The 23,286-nt window shown below is 38.1% G+C and overlaps 4 protein-coding genes across 7 annotated transcripts; 3 read left to right on the top strand and 1 right to left on the bottom strand.

Annotated features, from left to right (window-relative positions):
- The first annotated feature begins 2,629 nt into the window (after positions 1 to 2,629).
- Positions 2,630 to 7,205, top strand: LOC109193925 (soluble starch synthase 1, chloroplastic/amyloplastic). 2 transcript variants are annotated; one of them, XM_019344752.1, is made up of 15 exons: positions 2,633 to 3,110; positions 3,314 to 3,678; positions 3,971 to 4,048; positions 4,172 to 4,296; positions 4,410 to 4,491; positions 4,684 to 4,857; positions 4,986 to 5,067; positions 5,238 to 5,329; positions 5,421 to 5,483; positions 5,567 to 5,656; positions 5,799 to 5,923; positions 6,003 to 6,111; positions 6,188 to 6,243; positions 6,586 to 6,625; positions 6,759 to 7,205. In XM_019344752.1, the coding sequence occupies exons 1-15, from the start codon at positions 2,795 to 2,797 to the stop codon at positions 6,924 to 6,926; spliced, it is 1,965 nt and encodes a 654-aa protein (XP_019200297.1). In that variant the 5' UTR covers positions 2,633 to 2,794; the 3' UTR covers positions 6,927 to 7,205. The 2 variants fall into 2 exon arrangements, with proteins under 2 accessions (XP_019200298.1, XP_019200297.1); XM_019344753.1 differs by lacking the exons at positions 6,586 to 6,625; positions 6,759 to 7,205 and adding an exon at positions 6,482 to 6,548 and having other exon boundaries at positions 2,630 to 3,110; positions 6,188 to 6,293.
- A 2,166-nt stretch (positions 7,206 to 9,371) lies between these two features.
- LOC109193932 (phytolongin Phyl2.1) lies at positions 9,372 to 10,986 on the top strand. The gene is made up of 2 exons (XM_019344760.1): positions 9,372 to 9,572; positions 9,632 to 10,986. The coding sequence occupies exon 2, from the start codon at positions 9,768 to 9,770 to the stop codon at positions 10,584 to 10,586; it is 819 nt and encodes a 272-aa protein (XP_019200305.1). The 5' UTR covers positions 9,372 to 9,572; positions 9,632 to 9,767; the 3' UTR covers positions 10,587 to 10,986.
- Positions 10,987 to 11,375: 389 nt separating this feature from the next.
- On the bottom strand, positions 11,376 to 14,483 carry LOC109193929 (PP2A regulatory subunit TAP46). Its single transcript, XM_019344756.1, has 9 exons — positions 14,196 to 14,483; positions 13,966 to 14,088; positions 13,682 to 13,768; positions 13,456 to 13,560; positions 13,184 to 13,345; positions 12,953 to 12,988; positions 12,777 to 12,848; positions 12,163 to 12,443; positions 11,376 to 11,995 (listed from the first exon to the last, which is right to left on the bottom strand). The coding sequence occupies exons 1-9, from the start codon at positions 14,295 to 14,297 to the stop codon at positions 11,746 to 11,748; spliced, it is 1,218 nt and encodes a 405-aa protein (XP_019200301.1). The 5' UTR covers positions 14,298 to 14,483; the 3' UTR covers positions 11,376 to 11,745.
- A 4,663-nt stretch (positions 14,484 to 19,146) lies between these two features.
- LOC109193923 (centromere-associated protein E) lies at positions 19,147 to 22,930 on the top strand. 3 transcript variants are annotated; one of them, XM_019344748.1, is made up of 5 exons: positions 19,147 to 19,194; positions 19,291 to 19,728; positions 19,937 to 21,146; positions 21,448 to 22,322; positions 22,420 to 22,930. In XM_019344748.1, exons 3-5 carry the CDS (start codon positions 19,967 to 19,969, stop codon positions 22,732 to 22,734), a joined length of 2,370 nt encoding a protein of 789 aa, XP_019200293.1. In that variant the 5' UTR covers positions 19,147 to 19,194; positions 19,291 to 19,728; positions 19,937 to 19,966; the 3' UTR covers positions 22,735 to 22,930. The 3 variants fall into 3 exon arrangements, with proteins under 3 accessions (XP_019200293.1, XP_019200294.1, XP_019200295.1); XM_019344749.1 differs by lacking the exon at positions 19,147 to 19,194 and having other exon boundaries at positions 19,224 to 19,463; positions 19,583 to 19,728; XM_019344750.1 differs by lacking the exon at positions 19,147 to 19,194 and adding an exon at positions 19,890 to 19,909 and having other exon boundaries at positions 19,224 to 19,728; positions 19,945 to 21,146.
- Positions 22,931 to 23,286: the final 356 nt, after the last annotated feature.

Raw genomic sequence — 23,286 nt, 5'->3', positions numbered from 1 at the left:
AGTGAGGTAATTTGTGGTCTCTGTAGTTGGAGGGGAATGAGTGTTTTTGCCAAAAGCCATGAAAAAGATGAAAAAAAAAAACACCTAATAGGATCAAACTCTTGATACCATATTAAGAAGCTATGAGATATAAACAACTTATGAATTTTATTAATAGGAAACATGTATATATACACAATTATATCACACAAGTAGTAAAAAGTTAGGCATAGAGTAATTATAGAAACCACTAAACAAAGCTATGAAACAATACTATACTATGTTCAAGACTTGAAATATTATATTATTCTCTAATTCTCTAATATGGTTAACCGGGACATCGGTGAAATTGAAGTTTTGATTATTGCTAGTAACATAGTTTAGTTTCATTCAAGATTGATACATATAACAATCTATCACATTTACAAGTTTCAAGGGCTAATCAACAAGGAGCTCTTAAAGTTAAGGTTTATTATTATTATTATTATTATAAATTAAACAAGGAATCAACTACCCATTATATTTTATAACTTTCACAAGTGTCCATAACTTTACTATAAGCAATTTCCTATGAAAAAATGACAACTTAAGGGAGGTGCTCTATTGATCAACTAGTCAACTCCACAATTAACTCTTAAAACATTCACTCTCCTCATGCATAAATTTGGAACAAAAACTTTACAAATCTCTATATCTACATGAGGTATAGAAAATATTACAGTGTAAAGGGGAATAACGCATATGTGCTTAGAAAAATTTGGAATCCGTTTTACATTTTGAAAGAGATTATTAATACAAGAGTACTAGGTGTTTGAGAGTGAAATTAAACTAATTCATAAAGTTTCTTGTCATGAGGAATTATTTTTACACTGTTAATAGATAAATAGAATCACATTAGATAACAAATTCCTATTAAAAATGAATTCTCGCGCGCGTTGAGTCGGTTGGTTGCGAGTTCCGCCTTATTTATATTGTTTGTTGGGCTTCCGAAGGAGTCATCCACATTACATCATAACTGAGGGCCAACGATCTAACCAATTCTTTAGAACGAGGACCAACCAACTAGGCCTACTATCCCACCCATTAATTTTCATAAATTTGATTTTTACATAAAAATTGTTTGACTTATCCATTATATTCATACATTTACTTTCATTCTATACAATTTGCATTGAGTCAAGACGATTAAAAATCAATACTGCTTAGTTGGGATAATATCTCAAATTTGAGGACTAAATTAATCACTTTTATATAGCCAAAGGTACTAATATGAAATATTTTAAACTTGGATGGGTTTTGAAAGCAATAAATTAAACTACCTTAGAGAAGAGAGTTTCAACTTTCAAGGCGTTTCTCTCTTTTTTTTTTTTTTTTTCTTTTTTTTCTTTTCTGAATTTTCCCTTTTTCATTTCTTGAGTAAGACTCAAAGGGGCTGTGCTGCGTCCAAAAAGCAAAGATTAATGCAGGGATTTTATTTTTTTCTTTATCCGAATAAATAAATAAATATGAACATGATTCAGATTAAATTTATAGCGATGATAATACTGAATGAGTGAATGTTGTATGCAAAGAAAATGATATTTATTGTACAATATTTAACTGATCAATTATTTTAATTATAAGTCTAGAATTAATAAAGTAGTTGATTATCGGAATTAAATTTTGAATATGTCAATTAATCCAACTAGAATAAAAAAATAACACATATAAATAGTATATTTTGACATATTTTCATTTACTTTTTCATATATGATATTTTTATTTGAAATTAATTAAGTTCGATACGTGTTGCGTCCTCGTCAAATTCAGCACAAGTCACATTTAAAATTCTTTAATATGATAAATCTTTACCAAAGCAGACTTATTAGCTACCTCAAATTATTAAGTTATTTTCGTTCAATTTGTACGGACTTAACTCACTAATGGCCTGTTTGGTTGGGCGTAATTTGGCTGTAGTTGAATTGCAATTCAGTGGAAGCCACAATTACGCCGTTTGGTTGGAGGGAATTGCAATTCCACAGAATTACAATTCCCTCCTTTTGCTGAATTGCAATTCATGGGCACCCCCCTATGAATTGCAATTCGGTAGTTGTGGGAAAAGAAAAAGGGATGAAATGACAAAAGTACCCTTAATTATTACTATTATTATTATTACACAAGGACATTTTAGTCTTTATATCACTTCTTTCATTCCCTACCCAATAATTCTATTCATCCCTACCAAACAATGTAATTTGAATTCCTACTTTATTCCCACTTTATTTTTTTCCCACCGAATTACAATTTCTTTCCACCCTAATTCCTTACTCCCAACCAAACGCCCTGTAATTCAGTAAGAGGGGAGAAAATAAAGAAATGTTACTTTCGTTCAATTTTATTAAATGGTTGCAATTGTTGCACAAATTTGGACGGACTGGATTTACCGACATAAGGAGCATATCTTTTTCATCGTATTCGCAGAAATAGGGGAACCTCAGCCGTCCGTTCTAGCAACAGAAACAGAACTCCATCGCGAGTGGGCCATGGCTCTGCAGATACATGCTCACGTGTCTTCAGGAGACAATTTCGCGCCAAGTGTCACCGAGAAATATCATTTTTTTTCTGACTCTGTAATACGACGCCGGTTTTGTAGCCTCTCGGAATGGGTGAATTGGCTTGAGATCCTAGGAGGAGTGGCACCACCACAACTGTGCATTTGTATTCTCCCATGTCTCTCGCTCTCTCTTTTCCTTTTTGTCTCGCGATCCTTTACGTCTAACCGTTTATCTATCTCTCTCTCTCTCTCTCGCTCGCTTTCTCTCTCTAAAACTCTCCCATGGAGGCTCTGTGGGCCTCGAGAATGCTTTGCTGCAGGCCGCCGTCGTCGTCGGCGTCGGCGTCTTTGTGCTTTCGTCGGAAATGTAGTGTGTTTGGGCAAGTGAGTCTTTCTTGTTTGTGGGCGAGGCAAGGAAGCATAAAAATCCGATCTTTGAAGGTTGGGAGGCTGTATAGTACTGCAAGAAATGGTTCTCAAGAAGATGGGTCCTCTGTAGCTGAAGATGACAGAAAAGAACAGGAGAAGGGTCTTTTGTTGGGAGCACAGAGGGATGGCTCCGGCTCTGTTGTTGGGTTTCACTTGATTCCTCAATCTGGTATGTAAATGTGTTCCAATTCCCAATTCATCATTCCCAGTTTACTGCTCAGTAATTGCATGATTAATTGGTAGAAATAAAGGTTTAATCTTTTGCTGTTAATATGGTTTGAATGCTAGTTAAGGTATATCTATTGGGCACCCTTGATTTGTAATTTTAAATCTAAACGAATTGGAGTGACTGAAATATGATTCAATGTTCAGTAACAGGTGATGAAACAGTTTCAGAATCTCATGATGATGCAGATAGTGATAGTGAGGTGACTGAGGAACTGGAAAGTGAGGTGGAAACCTTGGAAAGAACAGTGTTCAATGTTGTTTTTGTTACTTCTGAGGCTGCCCCATATTCTAAAACAGGGGGGTTGGGAGATGTTTGTGGCTCTTTGCCTATAGCACTAGCTAAGCGTGGACATCGCGTCATGGTTGTTTCCCCTAGATATTTGAATGGATCCCTTTCAGATGAAAAGTTTAAGAATGCGGTTGATCTTGATGTGAAAATCAAGATCTATTGTGCTGGTGGCGAGCAGGAAGTAGCATTCTTCCATGAGTACAGGGCTGGAGTTGACTGGGTAAGAATACAGATTTTTCGAGGGAGGTTCAATTACTCATCACTTTCCATTGATGAATCATATACTTCCTGTTAGACATTATAAATGATAGGAATATATTTAGCATGATATTAGGGATTAATGTGTATATTCTTAGGGATTAGGAAAAATATGGAGTTCTCCATTCAACACTTCCATTTGATAAAGCATTGTCTAGAATCGAGGATATAAGGATCAAGTTCATGCCTAATGAACTTCCCATGAATGTTTATTCGGCTGTTCCAAAGAGCTATTTCTGTTTCTTTGCTGTCAGGTTTTTTTGGACCATCCTTCATTCCATCGACCTGGAACACCTTATGGTGACATTTATGGTGCTTTTGGTGATAATCAGGTGATGTTTCATTTTGCTTTGTCTCCTTGATTTCAACATGACAAGCAGTTGGCTATGTAATTTGTCATAACGAGGTGAAGTTTCATTGTATTGATTTCTTGTTGCCTTTTTGTGTTTAAACAGTTTCGGTTCACTTTGCTTTGTCAAGCAGCCTGTGAAGCTCCGTTAGTTCTTCCCTTGGGAGGGTTCACGTACGGGGAGAAATGCATGTTCATTGCTAATGATTGGCATGCGGCTCTGGTTCCTCTGTACGTGTTTGCTTCTCATTTTTTTCTGTTGATGGTTAGACCCCACTCGGTTCAATCCTTGCATTATTTTCCACTGGTCGAGTCTTTATATATATACGTGTTCTATGGTTCAGACTTTTGGCAGCCAAGTATCGCCCACACGATGTTTATAAGGATGCTCGAAGCGTTATTCTGATACATAACCTTGCACATCAGGTGTCTTTTATACTTTTTCCTTTTTTCTCATTTTATTTTAATGCAGAAATGAAGACATTGATAAAATAAGAGAGAACATATGAGTTCATAAGGCCATGGATTAGACTAGCTAATTGGTTGGATTCTGCATCTTCTTGTTCTTGCTCTATGGAAACATTCTAAAAATGGTTTCTTTATTTTGCTTTTGCATAGGGAGTGGAGCCTGCAGGGACGTTCAAGAACTTGGGATTGCCTCTCGAATGGTATCCGGCAGTGGAATATGTATTTCCCACGTGGGCGAGGACCCACGCACTCGACACTGGTGAAACCGTGAATGTTTTGAAAGGTGCAATCATCACTGCAGATCGCATAGTGACAGTTAGTCAGGTGAATCGTTTATAGTACACAGTCTTTCTGTTTTTGAGATGCATTATTCTGTTCTTAACCCGTAAATTTATTTTTTTCGTGAATAATGAATTGGTCGTGTAAATTCTGTATTTTGCTTTCTGGTGCAGGGTTACTCTTGGGAAATAACAACTCCCGAAGGTGGATATGGACTACAGGGACTATTGGGTAGTAGAAAGCCCGTTCTTAATGGTTGGTCTGTTATTTTGACTTTTTAGGGAATTCCGTTATTGGTTATCATGCATTCTGGTCACAAATGAATATGTGAAATATATGTGGCAATACCTGATGTTACAGCAACGGGTCTGAACCGTCTTCCACTTCTAAGTGCATAACCGCTATTTATTTCCATGCCAACGCAGGAATAACAAATGGAATCGACGTCAATGAATGGGACCCATCAACCGATGAGCATATTGCTTCACCTTACTCCATTAATGATCTTTCTGGGAAGGTAGTAAAGCTTGTTATAAATTAGTGCAAATACACTCGGTTTCTTGTGTGCTTCTTCTCTTCATCTTATTCGAGTTGCAAACACATTGCAGATTGACTGTAAAATTGCTTTGCAAAAGGAATTAGGCCTTCCAATTCGACCGGATTGCCCATTGGTGAGAGGTTTACTATAATTTTCTTTCTAATAAATCGATGGACCTTGCTCCACGTTGATTTAACTCTAAATTCGATTATTTAGATTGGATTCATTGGGAGATTGGACTTCCAGAAAGGCGTTGACCTAATCCTCTCGGCAATTCCTGAACTAATGAATGATGATGTCCAATTTGTAGGTTTCTTCCGTTTCTTTTCCAGACTTGGCAGTCGGCATGTGTTTCGATTTATATCTATTTATTCATTTTTATGCTGTATGTTTGTTCCTTTTCGTGTTCATTTCTCAAATAATATTTGGCTGATTCCATGTATTTCAGGTAATGCTTGGGTCCGGTGAGAAACAGTACGAGGACTGGATGAGATATATGGAGTCACAATATCAAGATAAGTTCCGAGGATGGGTTGGATTCAACGTGCCTATTTCGCATAGGATAACAGCGGGGTAATTTCGATGTCTCGACACTGAAGCAAATGTCTCGTTAGGTACCTTTGTTGACTTACGGATGCTGTCCTATATGCAGCTGTGACATCCTATTAATGCCTTCGAGATTTGAACCGTGTGGCTTAAACCAGTTGTACGCGATGAGATATGGCACCGTGCCCGTTGTTCATAATACCGGGGGCCTACGGGTAAGTGAAGGTCAAACATCGTAACGCACTTTCAACTAGGTTCACTTGCTTAGCGTGCCCTCCGTTTGTGTTTCAGGATACGGTGGAATCTTTTGACCCGTATGCTGAGGATGGCAGCGGTGCAGGCACCGGGTATGTATCCGAAACCTTGGACACGACAATTCTATCAGACGATTGATTCTGTTTTATTCAGTGTTGCAAAAATCGCGCCTAGGCGCTAGGCGGCGCCCGGTCGCGTCGAGGAATGCCGAAATCGGCCTCCTCCGTGGCCGGGCGCCTAGGCAGCCGAACCCCGGTTTTTTTTTTTGGGCGAATAACCCCTAAAAAAAAAAAAAAAAAAAATGGGCGCCCAACATCTTTTTCAACACTGATTTTATTAGGAACAAACCAATACTATATTCTTTTGTATACTCTTTCTACCCACTTTGATTTACTTTAGTGTATTCATGATGCTTTTGTTATACCGTTAAACAGGTGGGCATTTTCTCCTCTATCAAGAGAAAATCTGTTGGCTGTAAGTTCCCCGCTCGAAAATTTGTCTCAACTGAACATATAGCATTGCACTATTTGTTCTAACATTGTTTATTAGAACTTAACTTTGGTTATTAGAATTTCCTTGAGAATTGTTGTTTTTCCCGGTTTTGCAGACACTTAGAATAGCTACCGGGACTTATACCGAACACAAACAATCGTGGAAGGGATTGATGCAGAGGGGAATGGCGAGGGATTATTCGTGGGAAAACGCAGCGGTTCAATATGAACAAATCTTTGGATGGGCCTTCATGGACCCCCCATATGTTAGATGGCCGAACTAGAAAGAACTGGTGCTACCAAACGAGCAAAGCATGATTTCTTGATTTTCCATCGGGACTAAATCCCCGTGATAGATTCATAGCTCGTGGTGCGATAGCAGTGAGTTATGCTGCGCCATTCTTTTTTGTCGAACCGGCTTCTTTCTGATGTCTCTATAGCGCACTAGCATAGTTGGAGAAAGGGTTTTTTGTGTGTAGAACATAGAGCCCTCCCATGTGACAACAAATTGTAAAAACATCATTATATATATTTTTTAAGGAAATTTGTTTTGGTCCGAGTTTTGTCGGTTTGTTAAAAAGAAAGGTGATATCCATGATGCAACATGTGCTTTACAGGGAGCCAGGCAACATTGTCTTTTTGAAAGTGAGCATTGTCATGGAGGTATGGAATCTTTGTCCATTTGAATTTGAATATGATCTCTTGAAGATTCTAATTTCTTTTATGTTATGGGTTACCATATATGAAACTATTGCATGGTATTATGGTTCTGGTCTTTTTACCATTTACCAGATAGTAAAACTGACATTCTTGGAACTTTTTCTGATATGTATTTTTGCCTAATCATAATGCTTTTTGTCTGTCTATTTGCACCCTTCTTCCCTACCTGTCAAGCCTCAAAAATGGAAAGGAAATTGTACTCTCTTTAAAGTGCTGCATGCCACACTATGCACTATATATGAATCTAATTAATCTGGTTTTGCCCCGAGTTGTGTTCACAGAATTTGACTCTTACTTGGAGAATAGACTGACTTGATCGAAGCTCTCTTTAACATAATGCACTTTACAAGAGTCGATTGTCCAACCTTAAAGCTTTTGAATTCTTTCGATACTCCTTCCCCGTTGTTTTCTGAATTTGATTTGTTAGGATCAAGCACTTATCATTTACACTAAAAATTATATAACGTTGTTCGAGATAGGCGGGGTGCTAGATTTGGTCCTTAAGGACTTTACCGATCTCCGTTCAACAATCTCTGGTCCTGCCCAACAATCCCCCCTCCTCCCAAGCATTAACCAATATTAATTGTTATTGCTGAAAATCAAACGTTTATCACTTACACAAAAAATTATAACTTTCACGAAGGTAAAAGTTGTCGATTTCCTTTCCCATTATCAAGTATGTCTCCCGACCACCAACCTATTAATGTGCTATGTGCCTATAGCCCATAGGCATATCCTCTGCACTTGGCCATATAGTTGGGCACATGATTCTTTCCATTTATGTTTTGCTTGTATGTGCATTGGATTTGGACCAAAACATGCCTAACCACAACATTAGTTTAGCTATAGACATCTTTTCAATATAATATTTTACTCCATAAATTTCAACGAATAATGTGATGTTGTACAATAAAACTTGTACAACAGTAAAAGTTTAAAAAAAATGATATGTTTTATCTTATTTAATATGCTTGGGATTTATGAGTGATCGAGAACCCCCTTCCCTCTTTGTAAGATTTCATGTGAAGACAAGATGATTATTTCTTGGCGATATTATGTTCTAACTATCTAGTTAATTTCTTGCATGGTTGTTTCCCTTGTTTAGATCCAACAACAAAAGAGAGAGAGAGAGAGAGAGAGAGAGAGATTGAGATTCAATTTGGATAGAAGTTTTCCTAATAAACGATATGTAAATTTTATAATAACCTTTATTTAAAGTCGATAGTGCATTTTAATCTTGAGATGTTATAATGCTTTAACTTAAATTAATATGTTGAATCTAAAAAAAAAAAAAAAAAGGTTACTATGTAAATTTCATAATAACTTTCCTTTTAAGTCGATGTATATTCTAATTTTATATTAGTAAAATTTTGATTCGACCTATACTTTAAATATACTCTAGAAAAATAATGGTCATGTTTGGTAAAATAGTTAACATATTAGTTAATTTTAATTTATTCGACCAGTTGTTTGACTTAAGTTAAACAATCAATATGCGTGTTTGATTTATTAACTTTTTGTAATGATTTATTGCTCCAAAATGCTAAAATTCAAAAAGTTACTCAAAGTAATTTTTTCGTCAGCTTTTTGAGAAGTCATTTTGTATGTAATCAGTTATCAACTAATAGCTAATTTATCAAACACTTTTTTTTTGCAATTTGTTAATTCTATCAACAGTCAAACCCACTAACCAAATCAGCTAACGGCTATTTACCACACTACACAAAATAATAATACATAGAAATATATTGTTGTTGAGACAAAGCTTCATTTAATAATAGGCAATCAGATCACATTGTGTCTCAGAAGTATCTCAAGTATTTATTAAAAATAAGATATTATTATCATACATCTGAAGTAAATAAATAACGATTTATGACAGCACTATTTGAGGGTTTTTAGTATTTAAATATGGGATTATAATTAATTTATTCCTTGGTACCAAGTATTGCGGAATTATTGTTATTAAATAATGAAAAAAAACAATTATTAATTTTTTTTTTTAAAGAAAGAGGTAATTGAGATTGTTCTCTCTCTCTCTCCTTTCTCCGACAATGGCCTATCACAGCTCATCTTCATGCTCGGAGGGAACAATCCATTTCTCTCTCTCTCCTCCCCCTAACCCTAACTGTTTCTCTCTCTAGAATTATATGCATCAATCTCCAAGCATTTTTGTTGTTCTTCTTTCAGATTTCGCATTTCCCCTATAGGTTTGTCTCCTCGATTTACACGTTTATATATATAGAAGAAGTGTAGCTTGGATCTCCAGGTAGGGATATCGTAGGCGGAGAGAATATATCTGCGAAGGTTTTCGCAGGCGTTTTTTGATCGGCATTCGAAATTGGAGGATTTGAGAGTCGGATCGGGTTGGTGAATTTGGGAAGTTAGAATCCAATCCAATTCGAATGATGATTTCGGATCCGAGTTTGGTCCGCTACGCCTGCGTTGCCAAGGACAATATCGTGGTCGCGGAGTTCAATTCCGAGGATGCCGATCTCGGAGCTCTGGCGATGAGGTGCCTGGAGAAGACGCCGGAGTTCCATTCCATGTTCACGCACACCGTCCGGCAGCGGACCTACACGTTCCTGATCGAGAGTCCGTTTGTGTACTTGGCGATCTTCGACGAGAGGCTGGAGAAATCGGAGGGTTTGGCGTTCCTCAGGGGGGTGAAGGAGGGGTTCGACTGCTTCGTGGAGGGGAGTTCGACGAAGAAACGGTTGGAACACGTGGCGTCGCATTGTTTTCAAGGGGAATTCAATCCGATTTTCCACCAGTTGCTGGATTCGATGTCGGATACGGAGGAGGCTCCCCATTCGCCGAGGAAGCAAAGGCACCACGAGAGGAGAGGGAGCGGCAGCGGGAGCGGAAGCGGCAGCACGGATTCTCTGTGCGGGAGAAAAATGAGGTCAGCGACGCTGTTCGGCGAGGCGAATAACTTGAAGAAGAAAAAGAAGCGGCTGTTGGGGGAGTCCAGGAAGAGCGGAATGGATTTGGGGAATGAGAGGAAGCTGAATATGGGCGACGACGGGGCGGAATTGAGCAGGGAATTCTCAGTGTCAATGCACAAAAACGCTGCATTTTCCGGCGAATTGGGACACCAGAGAGCGAAGAAAGTGTGGAAGAAACAGGTGTGGGTGGTCCTCTCCCTCGACCTCATCGTCTGCACCATTCTATTCGTAATCTGGCTCTGGGTTTGCAGGGGCTTCAAATGCATCGATGGATGATGATCATCATCATGAACAATAACCAACCAAGATTAGAATAACCCTTTTTTCATCTGTGCGTTGGTTGAACATCTTTTTTCAATGCAAAGTTGTGCTGCTGTTCTTGGCGGGATTCATGGTAATTATGGGTTCACCTTCAATTCCCCCGGGTAATCTTTACTTGAGCCAATTTTATGTGTTCCTCGTACAACCTTTTTCTTATATTGTGCTATAAGTTGTATGCACATATAAATGAATTTACATACACACACATATATATACCACTTTTCAAGGATTGTTCCCTTTCTTTCAGCATTCATTCAATTGCACTTACATGTACTGAAACAGATCTCTCCTGTTCTGTGTTTTTATTCATGCCCCGCAATGCTATGCTTCATCTGAAGACTGAAATTGAAGAATATATATATGTTCTGTTCTATAAACTGTACAACTGTATATACTTTTGTGCCATTTCTTACTCAAGAAAATATGTAAACTGCCTACATTGTTCAACTCTTACTCGACAAGATACGTAAAGTGTATACTCAAATTCTTTTATTCGAGAACACTCATAAATTCTTTTATTCGAGAATACTCGAGAAGACACGTAAATTCAGTTTTGATTGGTCGTGCCTATTCGAGAAGACAGAAGACATGTAAACTGCATACAGCAGAATTTAACTCTTACTCGAGAATACTCAAGAAGATACATAAATTCACCCCAACCCATAGTTGTAAACCCTTGAAAGCTGTCAACTTTCTCAAGTATCTCTCCATTACTTTAGCATCGTTTATTATCAAGGTAACAAGTAAACAAAAAAGAGAATAATTCAATTTTACATGATGCAACTGAGTACAGAGAGGAGAGAATCTCAGATGCATTCTTGGATAGGGCTGCATACTGTAGAGACCGACCCTGAACTGTCAAATTGTGATCCTGTCCCCTAAAAGCTATGCAAATATAGAATTATAAATATAACTTCTATACAAGACTAGCTCCTAACCCACTCGAAAAGTAAAATACATGTGAAGTGAAGTGAAGTGAAAGAAATGAGTTTCCAAATTCAGTGACAAAATTGACGCGACACTTAAACGGTGCATGGAAGGCTTGGGGTGGAATCTGTAGACTTATTGAATTCCAGGACATCTTGGAAGATTGCAACTACCACTGCTTGGGTGTTTAGCCACAGGGTGTGAGTTTTTTGTTACCGGCACCACGAGGGTTGTCATCTTTCCAATCATCCCACGCCCTTGCTCTCTCTTCAGCAGCATCTTCATCTTCTTCATCATCTTCACCTGGCCTAGGCATGCGGTTTTCCTTGTGCCACGATGAATTTGCTTCTTCCATCAGCTTTACATTCCTTTCTTGCCATTTGTTCATTATCTCCATCTCTTTTAACCCAGCTTCCTCTATGCTCATGGTTGGCATTCTAAAAATTGAGAGTCAAAGTTTTAGTTAGCATTACACGGTTTGTTGAACATCCCCATCTGGTAGTAGATTCCAGGTTTCTTTTTCTTTTTACATCTCATTTTTCCAACTCCCAATCACGAAAATCTACTTTATCATTCAAATCTAAATTTAATGCATATTACGCACCTATAGTGTGGCTGGAAAACTTGTGCAGCCATTCTTTCCCGTTCAGTAGTAGGGTTCCTGCCAACAAGACTAGCTGGTCCAAATATTAAGGGCTGGTGTTTATGCTCATGCACCTGTGACACATTTGCTCTCCCCTCTATAACATCTTGTGCAAAAGTAGCACATGTGATAGGCGTTGCTGCATTAATGTATTGTGATCGCGCAGCAGCATCCCGATGCCAAGCCTCTGCCTTCTTTGTGCGTTCATCAAGAATTGCCTGGGAAATCAGTGTCTCTCCTTCCTGCAGTAAAAGTGTTGCCACTGGGTGATTTTCATATCTATATACAAGGTAATAAGGGAACAAAGGATATACTATACACGTATGGTCAAATCCAACCAATGATAGAATAATACAGGATGTGAAACTATTGTCAGCCCTTCTTTAAGACAATAAACTTAAATGGATTTAATGGAAATCATTATTCACTATGACTTAAGGGTGTGATTGGTTCATGGGTGCAGAAACAAGGAATGGCAGCTAAAGTCATTCATACTGTTTGTTTAACTACTTATATCCATGGTTATTTTCACCAAAGCAGGCAAAGAAATGAGAATGTCTTGATCAAATTAGTACCTGTAGCTGCTTTTCCTTTATAGCAGAGAGCATTTCTTCTTCTTTTTTTAGCATTTCTAGTAGATCAATAGCCTGCAGCATCAATTACTTGAGGTGGTTAAATAAAGAATTAAAGATAATGAATTGACAATAGGGAAATTGGAATAACACCATAAGTATTGCAAATTTGAACCGACCTTACAAAGAGACAAAGAGATAGTTGTAAGCCAAACCTGGAGTAAGAAAGCATTTTCAGTAAAACACAAAGTACACCCAAAGAAAACAAACGAATTCTTGACACATAGTAATGGCTAATGAAGCAAATGAGTATAACACTAGATAATTGCAGCATGGGCAGAGGGGTAACCATGAACTTATAGGTACTGCTCATCGGCGCATGCCATAAGGTAAAAGCATAAGTGACTAACCTCTCTTTCTTCTTCTCCATCTTCGTCCAGTACATCTTCTTCACCCACCTCAACAGGAGTGGACAAAGCAGATGCTTTAGTTGATCGCCCACGGCGCTCCTTCCGCTCTTTCAGTTCAAGCAATTTTGACTCTGCTGCCTTTTGGCGCTTGAAACGTGCAATCTGAACCAGAATGAGGGGATTATGAGTATACAAATAAGTGAATAACCATCTAACCATATTGGCAAATATCATATCATGTAAAATGCTGCAATGTACAAATAAAAGCATACCTTCTTTGCTCTACGATCTGCAAAAGCATTGGGACCAGTTGGAATGGATGTCTCCAGTTCATCTTCAGGAACAAGCTCCATTGCCTCACAAAATGCAATAAACTCCTGGATGTGCAACCATATGGGGAGGAGTGATAGGAATATGTTAGTGTGATGCTTTCTTTGATAGGTGAAAACATGACTGGGCAAAAATGTTTATAATTCACCGAAAAAACATAGTTTTCACCTTTAACATAGCCTGTGAAGCTTTAAGAATTTGCAGTCTGTCCCCTCCTGAAATCTTTTCCATCAACTCACCAAGGTAATATGGCACCTGCAAAGAAGCAATTACAACTTTACAAGCATTCCCATCTACTCTAAATATTAACATATGCATTTTCATCAAAATTACTAATTTCAGGGCTATTCAGCTTTTTGCTGCCCACAAAACATATCAGGTGTCACTTCTCTAATAATTTAAAGCAATGAATCCCAAAAACAAAACTTTCGAATCCTAATTTTACAGCTTACCAGAAGAAATTTGAGATTCACAGTGCTAATCTCGTCCTTTGTCTCATTAGCAGAAAACAGCCCTAGTTTACTGATCATTTCCTCGCATTTCCTCAACAGTTCGCATCCTTTTTTAACCGTATCCTAACGATCAAACACCCAAGGAAGAAAACATACATACACCTAATCATGAGACAGAAACGGTAGATTTTAATTTTAAAAAGCACAAACGTAACCGAATATGAAATTACCTGATCAGCCGTGGATTCAGTGGCCATAGAATGAACTTTTCGAGCCTGTTCGAATAGAGCAGACAAAGACATCTCTTCCATCTTCAGCTCACCGATTCCCATTGGTGATGTTATTGGCCCTCTGAATTGCGAAACAAAACGCTAGAAAATGAGAAATCACGAAACGAAATATACAGATTTGGAGCTAGGGTTTCGGTTGTGTTGCAGACTTGCAGTGAGTGATTTTGAAGAACGGACGTCGTTCGATCTCACAGTGATTCCTACGCCTCGAGCGTACGTTAGCATCGATCCCCTTTGGGTTTTATAGTCGGTGCACGTTGGTCAAAGACTAGATAACAGACGCTTCTGGAGGTTGTTCAGGCATGGCCCGCTTCGAGCTCATAGTATTGGGCTAAGTTGGGCCCTAATACTAATTGGGTATTCTGAATTATGGGCCTCATTGGGCCCTGCTACTAATTGTATATTGGGCTAAGTTGGGCCCTAATACTAATTTAGATTATGTTCACTGAGTTTAACTATTACATAAAGAAAAACGGCAAATTATGCCCTGGACCCGTGTCCACAATTCATTGTGGACACGGGCCCAAAACGACGTCGTTTAAAAAAAAAAAAAAATGCGTCATTTAGTTAAAAAAAAAAAAAATCGCGCGTTTTGCCGTTAACGGCGTTATTATTATTTTTTTTTTATTATGAATGTACAGTTATGCCGTTATGAATGTACAATTATGCCGTTATGAATATACATTTATGCAATTATGAAATTATGAACACAGAGCTCTAACATTATGAACTTACAATTATGAACATATAGTGATAAAATTATGACCATGGAGCTTTAAAATTGTGAATATAGAGCTTCGAAGATTATGAATGTACAGTTATGGAGTTATGAATGTACAGTTATAGAGTTATGAATCTACAGTTATGGAGTTATGAATCTACAGTTATGAGATTATGAATCTACAGTTATGAAATTATGAATGTACAGTTATTGATCGAATTATGAACAAAGAGCTCTGACATTATGAACTTACAATTATGAACATATAGTGATAAAATTATGAACATAGAGCTCTAAAATTGTGAACATAGAACTTCGAAAATTATGAATGTACAATTATGGAGTTATGAATGTACAGTTATGGAGTTATGAATGTACAGTTATAGAGTTATGAACGTACAGTTATGGAGTTATGAATGTACAGTTATTAACATATAGTAATAAAATTATGAACATATACTCCTATAACGAAGCGGTCTGAAATTATAAAAAAAAAAGAAGGAGATAACAGTGCCTAACGACACTGTTATCCGTGTCCAGCATGCATGCTGGACACGGGTCCAACGCATAACGATTCAAGAAAAACTTGACTCGCAACTCTTTTAAGATAGCACATGACTGTATTTAATACTATTGATAATGTTGAAAAAATCGCTAAGCGTCTGGGGACCGCCTAGAGCGCCCGCCGATTAATTGGTGCCTAGGCGCGATTTTTAAAACAATGACTATTGATATTAATATTGTTCGATACCATCGGGACACATCTCAACTGATTAACCAACCAAGCTAGATTAATACGTTTTGGATTGCTAGTACATGTATACAAGCATATTGGAGCTTGTAAGTCAGTTGAGACACGTCTCGTGATTTACCTCATCCACAATTTTTTTTAGTTAAAAAACATTACACATTTCGAGATTTATCTTCTCCAACTCTCAAACAAAAACTAAGAGTGAAAAGTATAAATTAATAGCCTACAGACTCGTTATTGAGACACATATCACAATTTATATCTTCTACCACTATCCAAAAGTGGTGAGAGGCTAAACTTTTGCATATATAACAAATTGATCAATCCATTAACTATTATGAAACTATACTTGAAAAAGAAAAAGGAGAAGGTGGGAGATTTAAATTAAAAAAAAAAAAATGAAACAAGCTTTTGGGGGGACCCAAATGGCTGTTGCTTTTTACACAATCTAAAAACCATCCTTGTCATCCAGCCCTAACTCCAAGGGCAGATCACAGATGGAATAACTATACAAAAAGGGTAGGAATTTATTGGTCATCTTTCATCTAGCTCTTTTATTCCTATAATTAACTAAGGATTTGATTGTACTACTTTTCTTGAACAATCTCCCATCTTTACAGTTTTTCTCAAATGAAACTAGGTTTTTGTCTGCCTATCTGGTTTTGCCCATTGCCCAAACCCCTCCATGATGAATGAAAGCGAAGGTGGTCCTCTATAAGAAATTTTCTAATTTATACTAATTAACACCAATAACTCCGATCACATTTTCATTCAAGAAGATTAAATAAATATAGGTTGTGTTTGGAAATCTGAAAAATTATTTTTTGAATTTCTAGTGTTTGGCAAGGAGAAAAAATGATGGTCAGAAATTGATTTATGGTCAAAGGGAAAACAAGTTCATTTTTTCGGAAATTGACTTTCCCTTTTTTTTGGGGGAAGTCATTTTCTGAAAAACGCAAAACGACTTTTTCATATTCTCCATCTTCTTTGTTTGTTTCCGTCCGGAACCAGAAATATAAAATGTAACCAAACACTGAAAATGAAAATATTTTTTTGAAAAATGACTTATTTTTCAGAAAGCATTTTTCAAGTTTCCAAACACACCCTTAACTAGACCTTAATATTCACCTTAGGCTAGCAAAATAATAGCATTTATCAATTAAAAGATGGACCACATCATTACCTCTAGTAAATGAAGAGTTGAGAGTGAGTTGCAAACTGAGCAACTCTAGTCGAGTTAGTTGGACAATTAATTTAATCACAAAATTTTAAGTTTGACTCCTAACTTGCCTATTGACCTTCATTCTCAATTTGAACTCATCATTTTAATTCTTTGCCACTTAGAGTGTTTTTGGATGGTTTACCTCATTTTCTCGAATATAATAAAAAATACCGAGAACTTAATGTCATTTACCATCTTCTTTTCAAATCATTTCATACTTTTAAACTTCAAACAATAAATTTGACCAGCTAGCTACATTGAAAGTGGTCCTCAATCCCCCTATATTCCATTTCAAATCTCACCATCCCACTTTACAAGCTAGGAATTACACTGTCAAATCTCATAATGATAGGACTTGGGTTATTCCTCAGCTTCAGCTAACACCCACCTGGACCATTTCAAACACACAGGACACTCCAATTTCATCATCATTTCATGAACCTCATTCTGCATGTGACATCACTTTCATTCCTCTGAACAAAAGCTTAGGTGGCCATGGCTATTTTGAGCTATGGAAGTTAATGTTGACCCACTAGGTGGGCAGGCACTAGAGTGTGCAGCTGTTAGTAGGCCCACATTTTCAGTTTCGCCAGATTATATCACAAACCTCATGAATTTACCCATAGGTTCAGACTCACATTTTCAGTTTCGCCAGATTATATCACAAACTTCATGAATTTACCCATAGGTTCATAGAAAGATAATCAATCCATGTATGTTTAAGGTGTGGTTCAAATTCCCAACATGTTAATGCAAGAGAACAATCCATAAAACCGTCATAGGTCTATGAAGAGATAAATTGATACTACATCTCAAACTCCATGGGTCTACTCATAGGTCCATGAAGAGATAAATCGATCACCATATGTCTAAAGTGTGGTTCAAATTCCCACCATATTAATATAAGAGAGCAGTTCATGAACCCACCTCAGACCTATGAAAAGGTAAATCGATCTTCAGATTTCTAAGGTGAAGTTTAAACCCCACCCTACTAGTGAAAGAGAGTCAGACTGTGTATCTACTAGACCACAACGTTGGGGTAGTAGGTATATATTCCTTGGCCTCAATTATTGTTCCCAAAAGGTTAAATTCCAACCCCAAGGGCCCCCACGCCTCGATCTGACAGAGCATTAGGAAGATGTAAATCATGAACCCAGTTGAACACAGAGGCTAAACATTTGCTTACTAGGCACAAAGAGCCTCTCTCACTTTGAGATGTTGCTCCCACACTGCCACAGATGAGACTCAAATCCAAATCATTGTTCTCAAACTTCACCCCTATGATCAACTGAGCTCCTCATGCGGGCTCCTTGGCCTCAATTATGGGTGATGAAATTGTATGTAGTGGAATCAAATATACAGTGACAAGTTGATACTGCTGCTTGTTGGCCCTTGCTTGCTTATATAGTTGTAGTAAGCTTCATGTGGTGCATATTGGACGTACAAGGACAAAATTTTGTTAAATTATTTAGGGTGGGTGACACATTCAATCAAAATTGCCCACTTAAACTATTTTTGTGAAAGTTGTTTAGAATAGGTAGGACAAGATGTAATGATCAAATCATAGTGCTTGATATGTAGTTTGATTTTTCTTAAACGAGTTATTGAATATTTGAGATTAAAAAGTTTATCTTTGAAATAAGATCCGAAAACAACTTAATTATGAATTGGTAAGAGTGTGTCTATACTAAATACTAATTCATAAACAATGGAGCAACCTTAAATCTCCAGGTCAGTTGTCCCACGGACGTGTCTACAATTCAATTAGGGGATTAGTCACTAAATCGTCCCATCTAAAGACGTGCCTACAATTCAACCAGGAGATTAGTTACTGTGTACGACGGTGAAAATTATATATACACACACAAAAAAAATAGTATAGACACACTCTGTAAAATATTAGTATAGGTAACAAATTATGACATATTAATTTTTTTTTTTTTTGGTGTACTCATGGTTTTCACGGTCAGACACAATGACTAATCCACTCGATTGAGAATTGTAGGCACGTAGATTGAATTATTAACATTTGATTAAGGATGGATGAGTCTCTTCCAGTCAACCACACTCCCAAATTATAACAGATTGATTGCTTGGTAATATAATGAAGAGATGAAAAAAAGGGAAAAATGATTATAGTTTAAGGGAGCAGTGAAGGATTCTGGGCACCCACCAAATTACAGCAAGGCCACCCTGGCGACGATACAATATTTTGCGGTGGTCTCACTGCAAGATTGATAGAGATGTAAATATTTATAACTCCATTTTTAAAAAAAAATATTTTGAGCTGGGATTTTTCTGGGCAATAAATCAATAATAATGGTGAGAAGCCCACCACCAGGAATCTAGCACCAATGCTCCCTCACATTGAGAGCCATAACGGAAGAAGAAAATAAGGGGGAAGTGGGGGTGAGTTGAAGGACAAAAGGCCTGCAAGAGTGGGGTTTTATGGGTCATCAGCTTCTGAAAACCAGGGAACAATTAGCCTCACTTTTTTCTACTGCTTTTCCCATGGTACCATCTCTTCTTTAACTAATTTTGCAGTCTTTCTCTTGTAAAGTCATGCTTTTGGCGTTCTGGTCTGGTGGGTTATGTTTTGACAATAACTCATACAAAACAAGCTGGTCTGCCAGTTTTTCTGCAGATGGTTGCAGGCTCAGAAATCAGAATGTTCAAAGTTTTGGTCTTTTTTGCTCTTATAATTAGGTCCCAGTAGTTCTGCTCTCTGGGATTTTCTGCTCAAAGGGGCCTTTATTTAGGCTTTAACCATTCTGATCTTGTAAGTTATCTTTAATTTACACCCACCTTCTTCTTTCTGCTTAATTTCACATTTGTCTCAAGAACAGTAGTATTCCTTCATTGAGTCCATTTCTTGATTTGGGTCTTTCTATGGCATCTATATTTTTGATTGATTTTAGTTCTTGATTGTGCTTTCCATAGGATACAATGTTCTGATTTAGTTCTAATCTCTTGTTCCTGTTTTTTAGTTTGTTAGGAGAAATTGATGTTACAGTGTAATGGGTGACAAGGGGGATTCAGGTTCTTTAGAAGGGAAGGAAAATTTTGGGCCAATTTTCTTTGGGGTTTCCTGTGCATTCTTTGCACTGAGGGTTTTGCCAGATTCTGAATCATGTGATGAGAATTGGTCAGAGATCAGGAATAAAATGCTCCAAGGAAGTGCCCAGTTGTTAGGGTTGCTTGTTTGGAGGATTCAAAAGGAAGAGGCTAATAATACTAGGATGTCTGATCTAACGTTTGAGCTCGAGAATGCTCGGGGAGAGATTGAAGAGCTGAAGAAACAACGAAGCGAGGATGCAAAGGCGAATGCTAAGGTTGTTGGGATTTATGCAGCTCAGGAGCAGTGCTGGTTTAACGAGAGGAAGAAACTCAGGCAGCAAATTGGCGGCCTGATGCACGAGCTGAGAGTTGTCGGGATGAAGAAGGACAAAACGGTCTCCGAATTGAACGAAAAGTTGAGGGAAAACGAGGCTGCTTTGCAGTTGAAAGATAAGGCGATTGAGGAAGAGGGAGAGAAATGCAAGGAGCTCGAAGATGAATTGAGGAAGGCCGAAAACGTTGCAGAAGAGTTGAGAAATGCTGCAAAGGTTGAAGCTCAAAAGCATGGCACCGAGATCACGAAGCACAAGACCGCTTTCATCGAGCTCGTGTCGAGCCAGCGCCAGCTCGAAGCCGAGATGGGCCGTGCTGCTAGGCAATTCGAGGCTGCTAAGGAGGAGCTCGATTCGGTCTTGCAGCAAAAGGAGCAGTCGGTTTTGATGATGCAGAAGCTATCTATGGACCTCGTTAAGGTGCGAAAGGACTTGGAACAGAAAGATCAGATCTTATCCGCCATGCTTCGAAAGTCCAAATTGGACACCGCAGAGAAACAAATGCTTTTGCAGGAAGTGAAGCTATCTAAATCCAAGAGAAAACAGGCCGAGCTAGAAACCGAAAGATGGAAACACCTCTCTGAGTCCAGGCACGAAAGGCTCTCGTTAAGAAATCTCTTGTCTAAACATGGAAATTCTAAGTTAGATGGTAAAGGGCTGCACCCAAATGAGATTATGCCATCCAATTCTGGAAAGAACAGATTAAAGAAGATAGATTATCTTCTCGAGTACGAACAATCTGCCTGTAGGAAAGATCCCGAACTCATTTCTCCTCTAACTGACAACTATTTGACCAATGACAATGAAAGTAAGACTGCCACAATTTCTCATTCTAATTGTTAAAATTCATATAAATTCGTTTCCCTTGTATCTATTATGATCTGCTAAAAAAGTTGTGGATTCTATGATTTTTCCTTCTTCGTTATGGTTTAAGATATTGACCAGTTGCTCTCCCATATGGGAGGTTGTGGATTCGAGCCTCAGTGGAGGTGGTATTGACTCTTTGTGCTTCAGTAGGTTGAAAAAGTAGTTATGAACAGATACTGTATTGTAACAGAGTCAATAGTACTCAAGATATCGACAATGCCTTAAAATCTTTTTTTCTGCAGTATCTGTAGCTGATATTGAGCACTTGGAGAATTGGGTTCGATCCGAGGTTGAGAAATACAGGATTGCATTTGAGCAGAGGCATCACCTAGAAATCGAAGCTTTTGCAGAACAGTTGAGGCTCAAGGATGAGAAGTTAGAAGCTTTTCGTTGGCGCCTGCTTAGCATGGAAGTGGAGTCGAAGAGGCTTCGGTCCCATTTCGAAGCTATGGATCAAGACCTGTCGCAACTGAGACAAGAGAACATGAGGTTGGAAGCATTGGTCTCGAACCGGGAAGCAGAAATAAATTCCTTAAACGAGCGGCTGAGTGAGTCAAAGGATGTCCCAGATTGTCAGAAGCCGCAAGATCAAGATACAATTTGGTCCAAAGTTAAGATTATAAAGAGAAAACCGGGGGAGAAAGAGCAAGGAATCAAGAAGGGCACCGAGGAAATCTGTGAGGAGGCTGAAATTACAGCAGTAAATCCTCCCAAGGACATCATATTGACACTAAAATATCCTATAAAGGAGATTCAAGAAGAGGGCGCCTCGGTGGCCTTGCAGCCAAGTTCAACGGGAGACGAACATTTCAACACAGACAATTCTCGTGGTGCTGAAACATCAACTTCGGTAGACAATTCTGCACCTAAGATTAGCCCCGCGTGGAAGGTGAATCTTCAAGCTCTTGGAATCTCGTGCAAGATCAAGATGCTGAAACAGCAATTTCTCGTGCTCGAGCGCTTGACAGGAAAGCAAGAGCGATGTGAAAATAGCGAAAGCAATGGCAATGCACACTTCACTATGCAAGGATTCTATGCACTGATATCTGTACTAAATAAGCAGGTTGCTCGATACGAGTCTCTTCAGGGAAAGATCGATGATCTTTGCAAGAGAATGGTAAAAGCTCCAATTCCCAAAAAAAAAAAGTTTTTTTTCTTTTTCCTTCATCCATTTGTTCATGATTGTAATCCATTTCTTTGTTCTTGGTTCACAGCACGAAAACAATCTCGACAAAGCAAGAACAAAGGAGCAGATCAAGATGCTGGAACACTTTCTCGAGGAAACGTTTCAACTGCAGAGATACATAGTGGCAACCGGACAGAAGCTGATCGAAGTTCAGACAAAGGTTGGTTCGGGATTAGTTGGAGCATTACAAGAAGTTGACAGGCCCGACTGCTTCGACATGAAGAGGTTTGCAGATAACATCAAAACTCTCTTCAAAGAAGTTCAGAGAGGCCTTGAAGTTAGGATAGCACGAATCATCGGAGATCTTGAAGGCACACTGGCTTGTGATGGCATGACACGATAGAAAATCTCCCCAACGTAGTAAAGAAAACAAGTAAACAACCAACCTTTTTACCCCTTTCTTTCTGCAAGCTTTTGGTCCATCTTCTGCAGAGCTATCTAAGATATATATATCTGTAATTTTGTATAGTGATTTTACCACCTGCAATAGGAATCTCTTTTCACAGTGTTCATATGAAATTCTTGATTTGCACACCAAACCAGTACTCTTCTCACATTGAAAAATAAGTGAGAAACATATGGGTTTATAAGGTCATGGATTAGACTAGCTAACTGCTTGGATTCAGTTTTTAGTGTGGTTTCGCCCATGTGCATTATGGCCCAGTTGAGTGACCTTGACCCAATCTTAGATTATACTCCGTATTCCATAACATGATATCAGAACTTGTTCGGTCTACTTTGTGTTCACCTGGCTGTTGTTTACAGCCCAGTTGAGTGACACTGACCCAATCTTAGATTATAACACAGGCAAACCAGAAAACCAAGTCAATTATGATGTTATTTGCCTGACTTAAGTAGAATCTTCATTGTTATATTATTGGCTAATGACAAACAT

This window comes from Ipomoea nil, unplaced genomic scaffold, assembly GCF_001879475.1.
Source record: "Ipomoea nil cultivar Tokyo-kokei standard unplaced genomic scaffold, Asagao_1.1 scaffold1932, whole genome shotgun sequence".
NCBI lineage: Eukaryota > Viridiplantae > Streptophyta > Magnoliopsida > Solanales > Convolvulaceae > Ipomoea > Ipomoea nil.
Note: the sequence above shows the minus strand (reverse complement) of the source record. Positions and strands in the feature narration are given on the sequence as shown.

Coding starts and splice junctions, on each gene's coding strand:
- LOC109193925 (XM_019344752.1), top strand. CDS start 2,795: ATGGAGGCTCTGTGGGCCTCGAGAATGCTTTGCTGCAGGCCGCCGTCG. Junction 4,492..4,683: donor TACATAACCTTGCACATCAG/GTGTCTTTTATA, acceptor GCTTTTGCATAG/GGAGTGGAGCCTGCAGGGAC. Junction 5,068..5,237: donor TAGAAAGCCCGTTCTTAATG/GTTGGTCTGTTA, acceptor ATGCCAACGCAG/GAATAACAAATGGAATCGAC.
- LOC109193932 (XM_019344760.1), top strand. CDS start 9,768: ATGATGATTTCGGATCCGAGTTTGGTCCGCTACGCCTGCGTTGCCAAG.
- LOC109193929 (XM_019344756.1), bottom strand. CDS start 14,297: ATGGGAATCGGTGAGCTGAAGATGGAAGAGATGTCTTTGTCTGCTCTA. Junction 12,989..13,183: donor ATGGAGAAGAAGAAAGAGAG/GTTAGTCACTTA, acceptor TTCTTACTCCAG/GTTTGGCTTACAACTATCTC. Junction 12,444..12,776: donor TAAAGGAAAAGCAGCTACAG/GTACTAATTTGA, acceptor CTTTTACTGCAG/GAAGGAGAGACACTGATTTC.
- LOC109193923 (XM_019344748.1), top strand. CDS start 19,967: ATGGGTGACAAGGGGGATTCAGGTTCTTTAGAAGGGAAGGAAAATTTT. Junction 21,147..21,447: donor TTTGACCAATGACAATGAAA/GTAAGACTGCCA, acceptor TTTTTTCTGCAG/TATCTGTAGCTGATATTGAG. Junction 22,323..22,419: donor ATGATCTTTGCAAGAGAATG/GTAAAAGCTCCA, acceptor CTTGGTTCACAG/CACGAAAACAATCTCGACAA.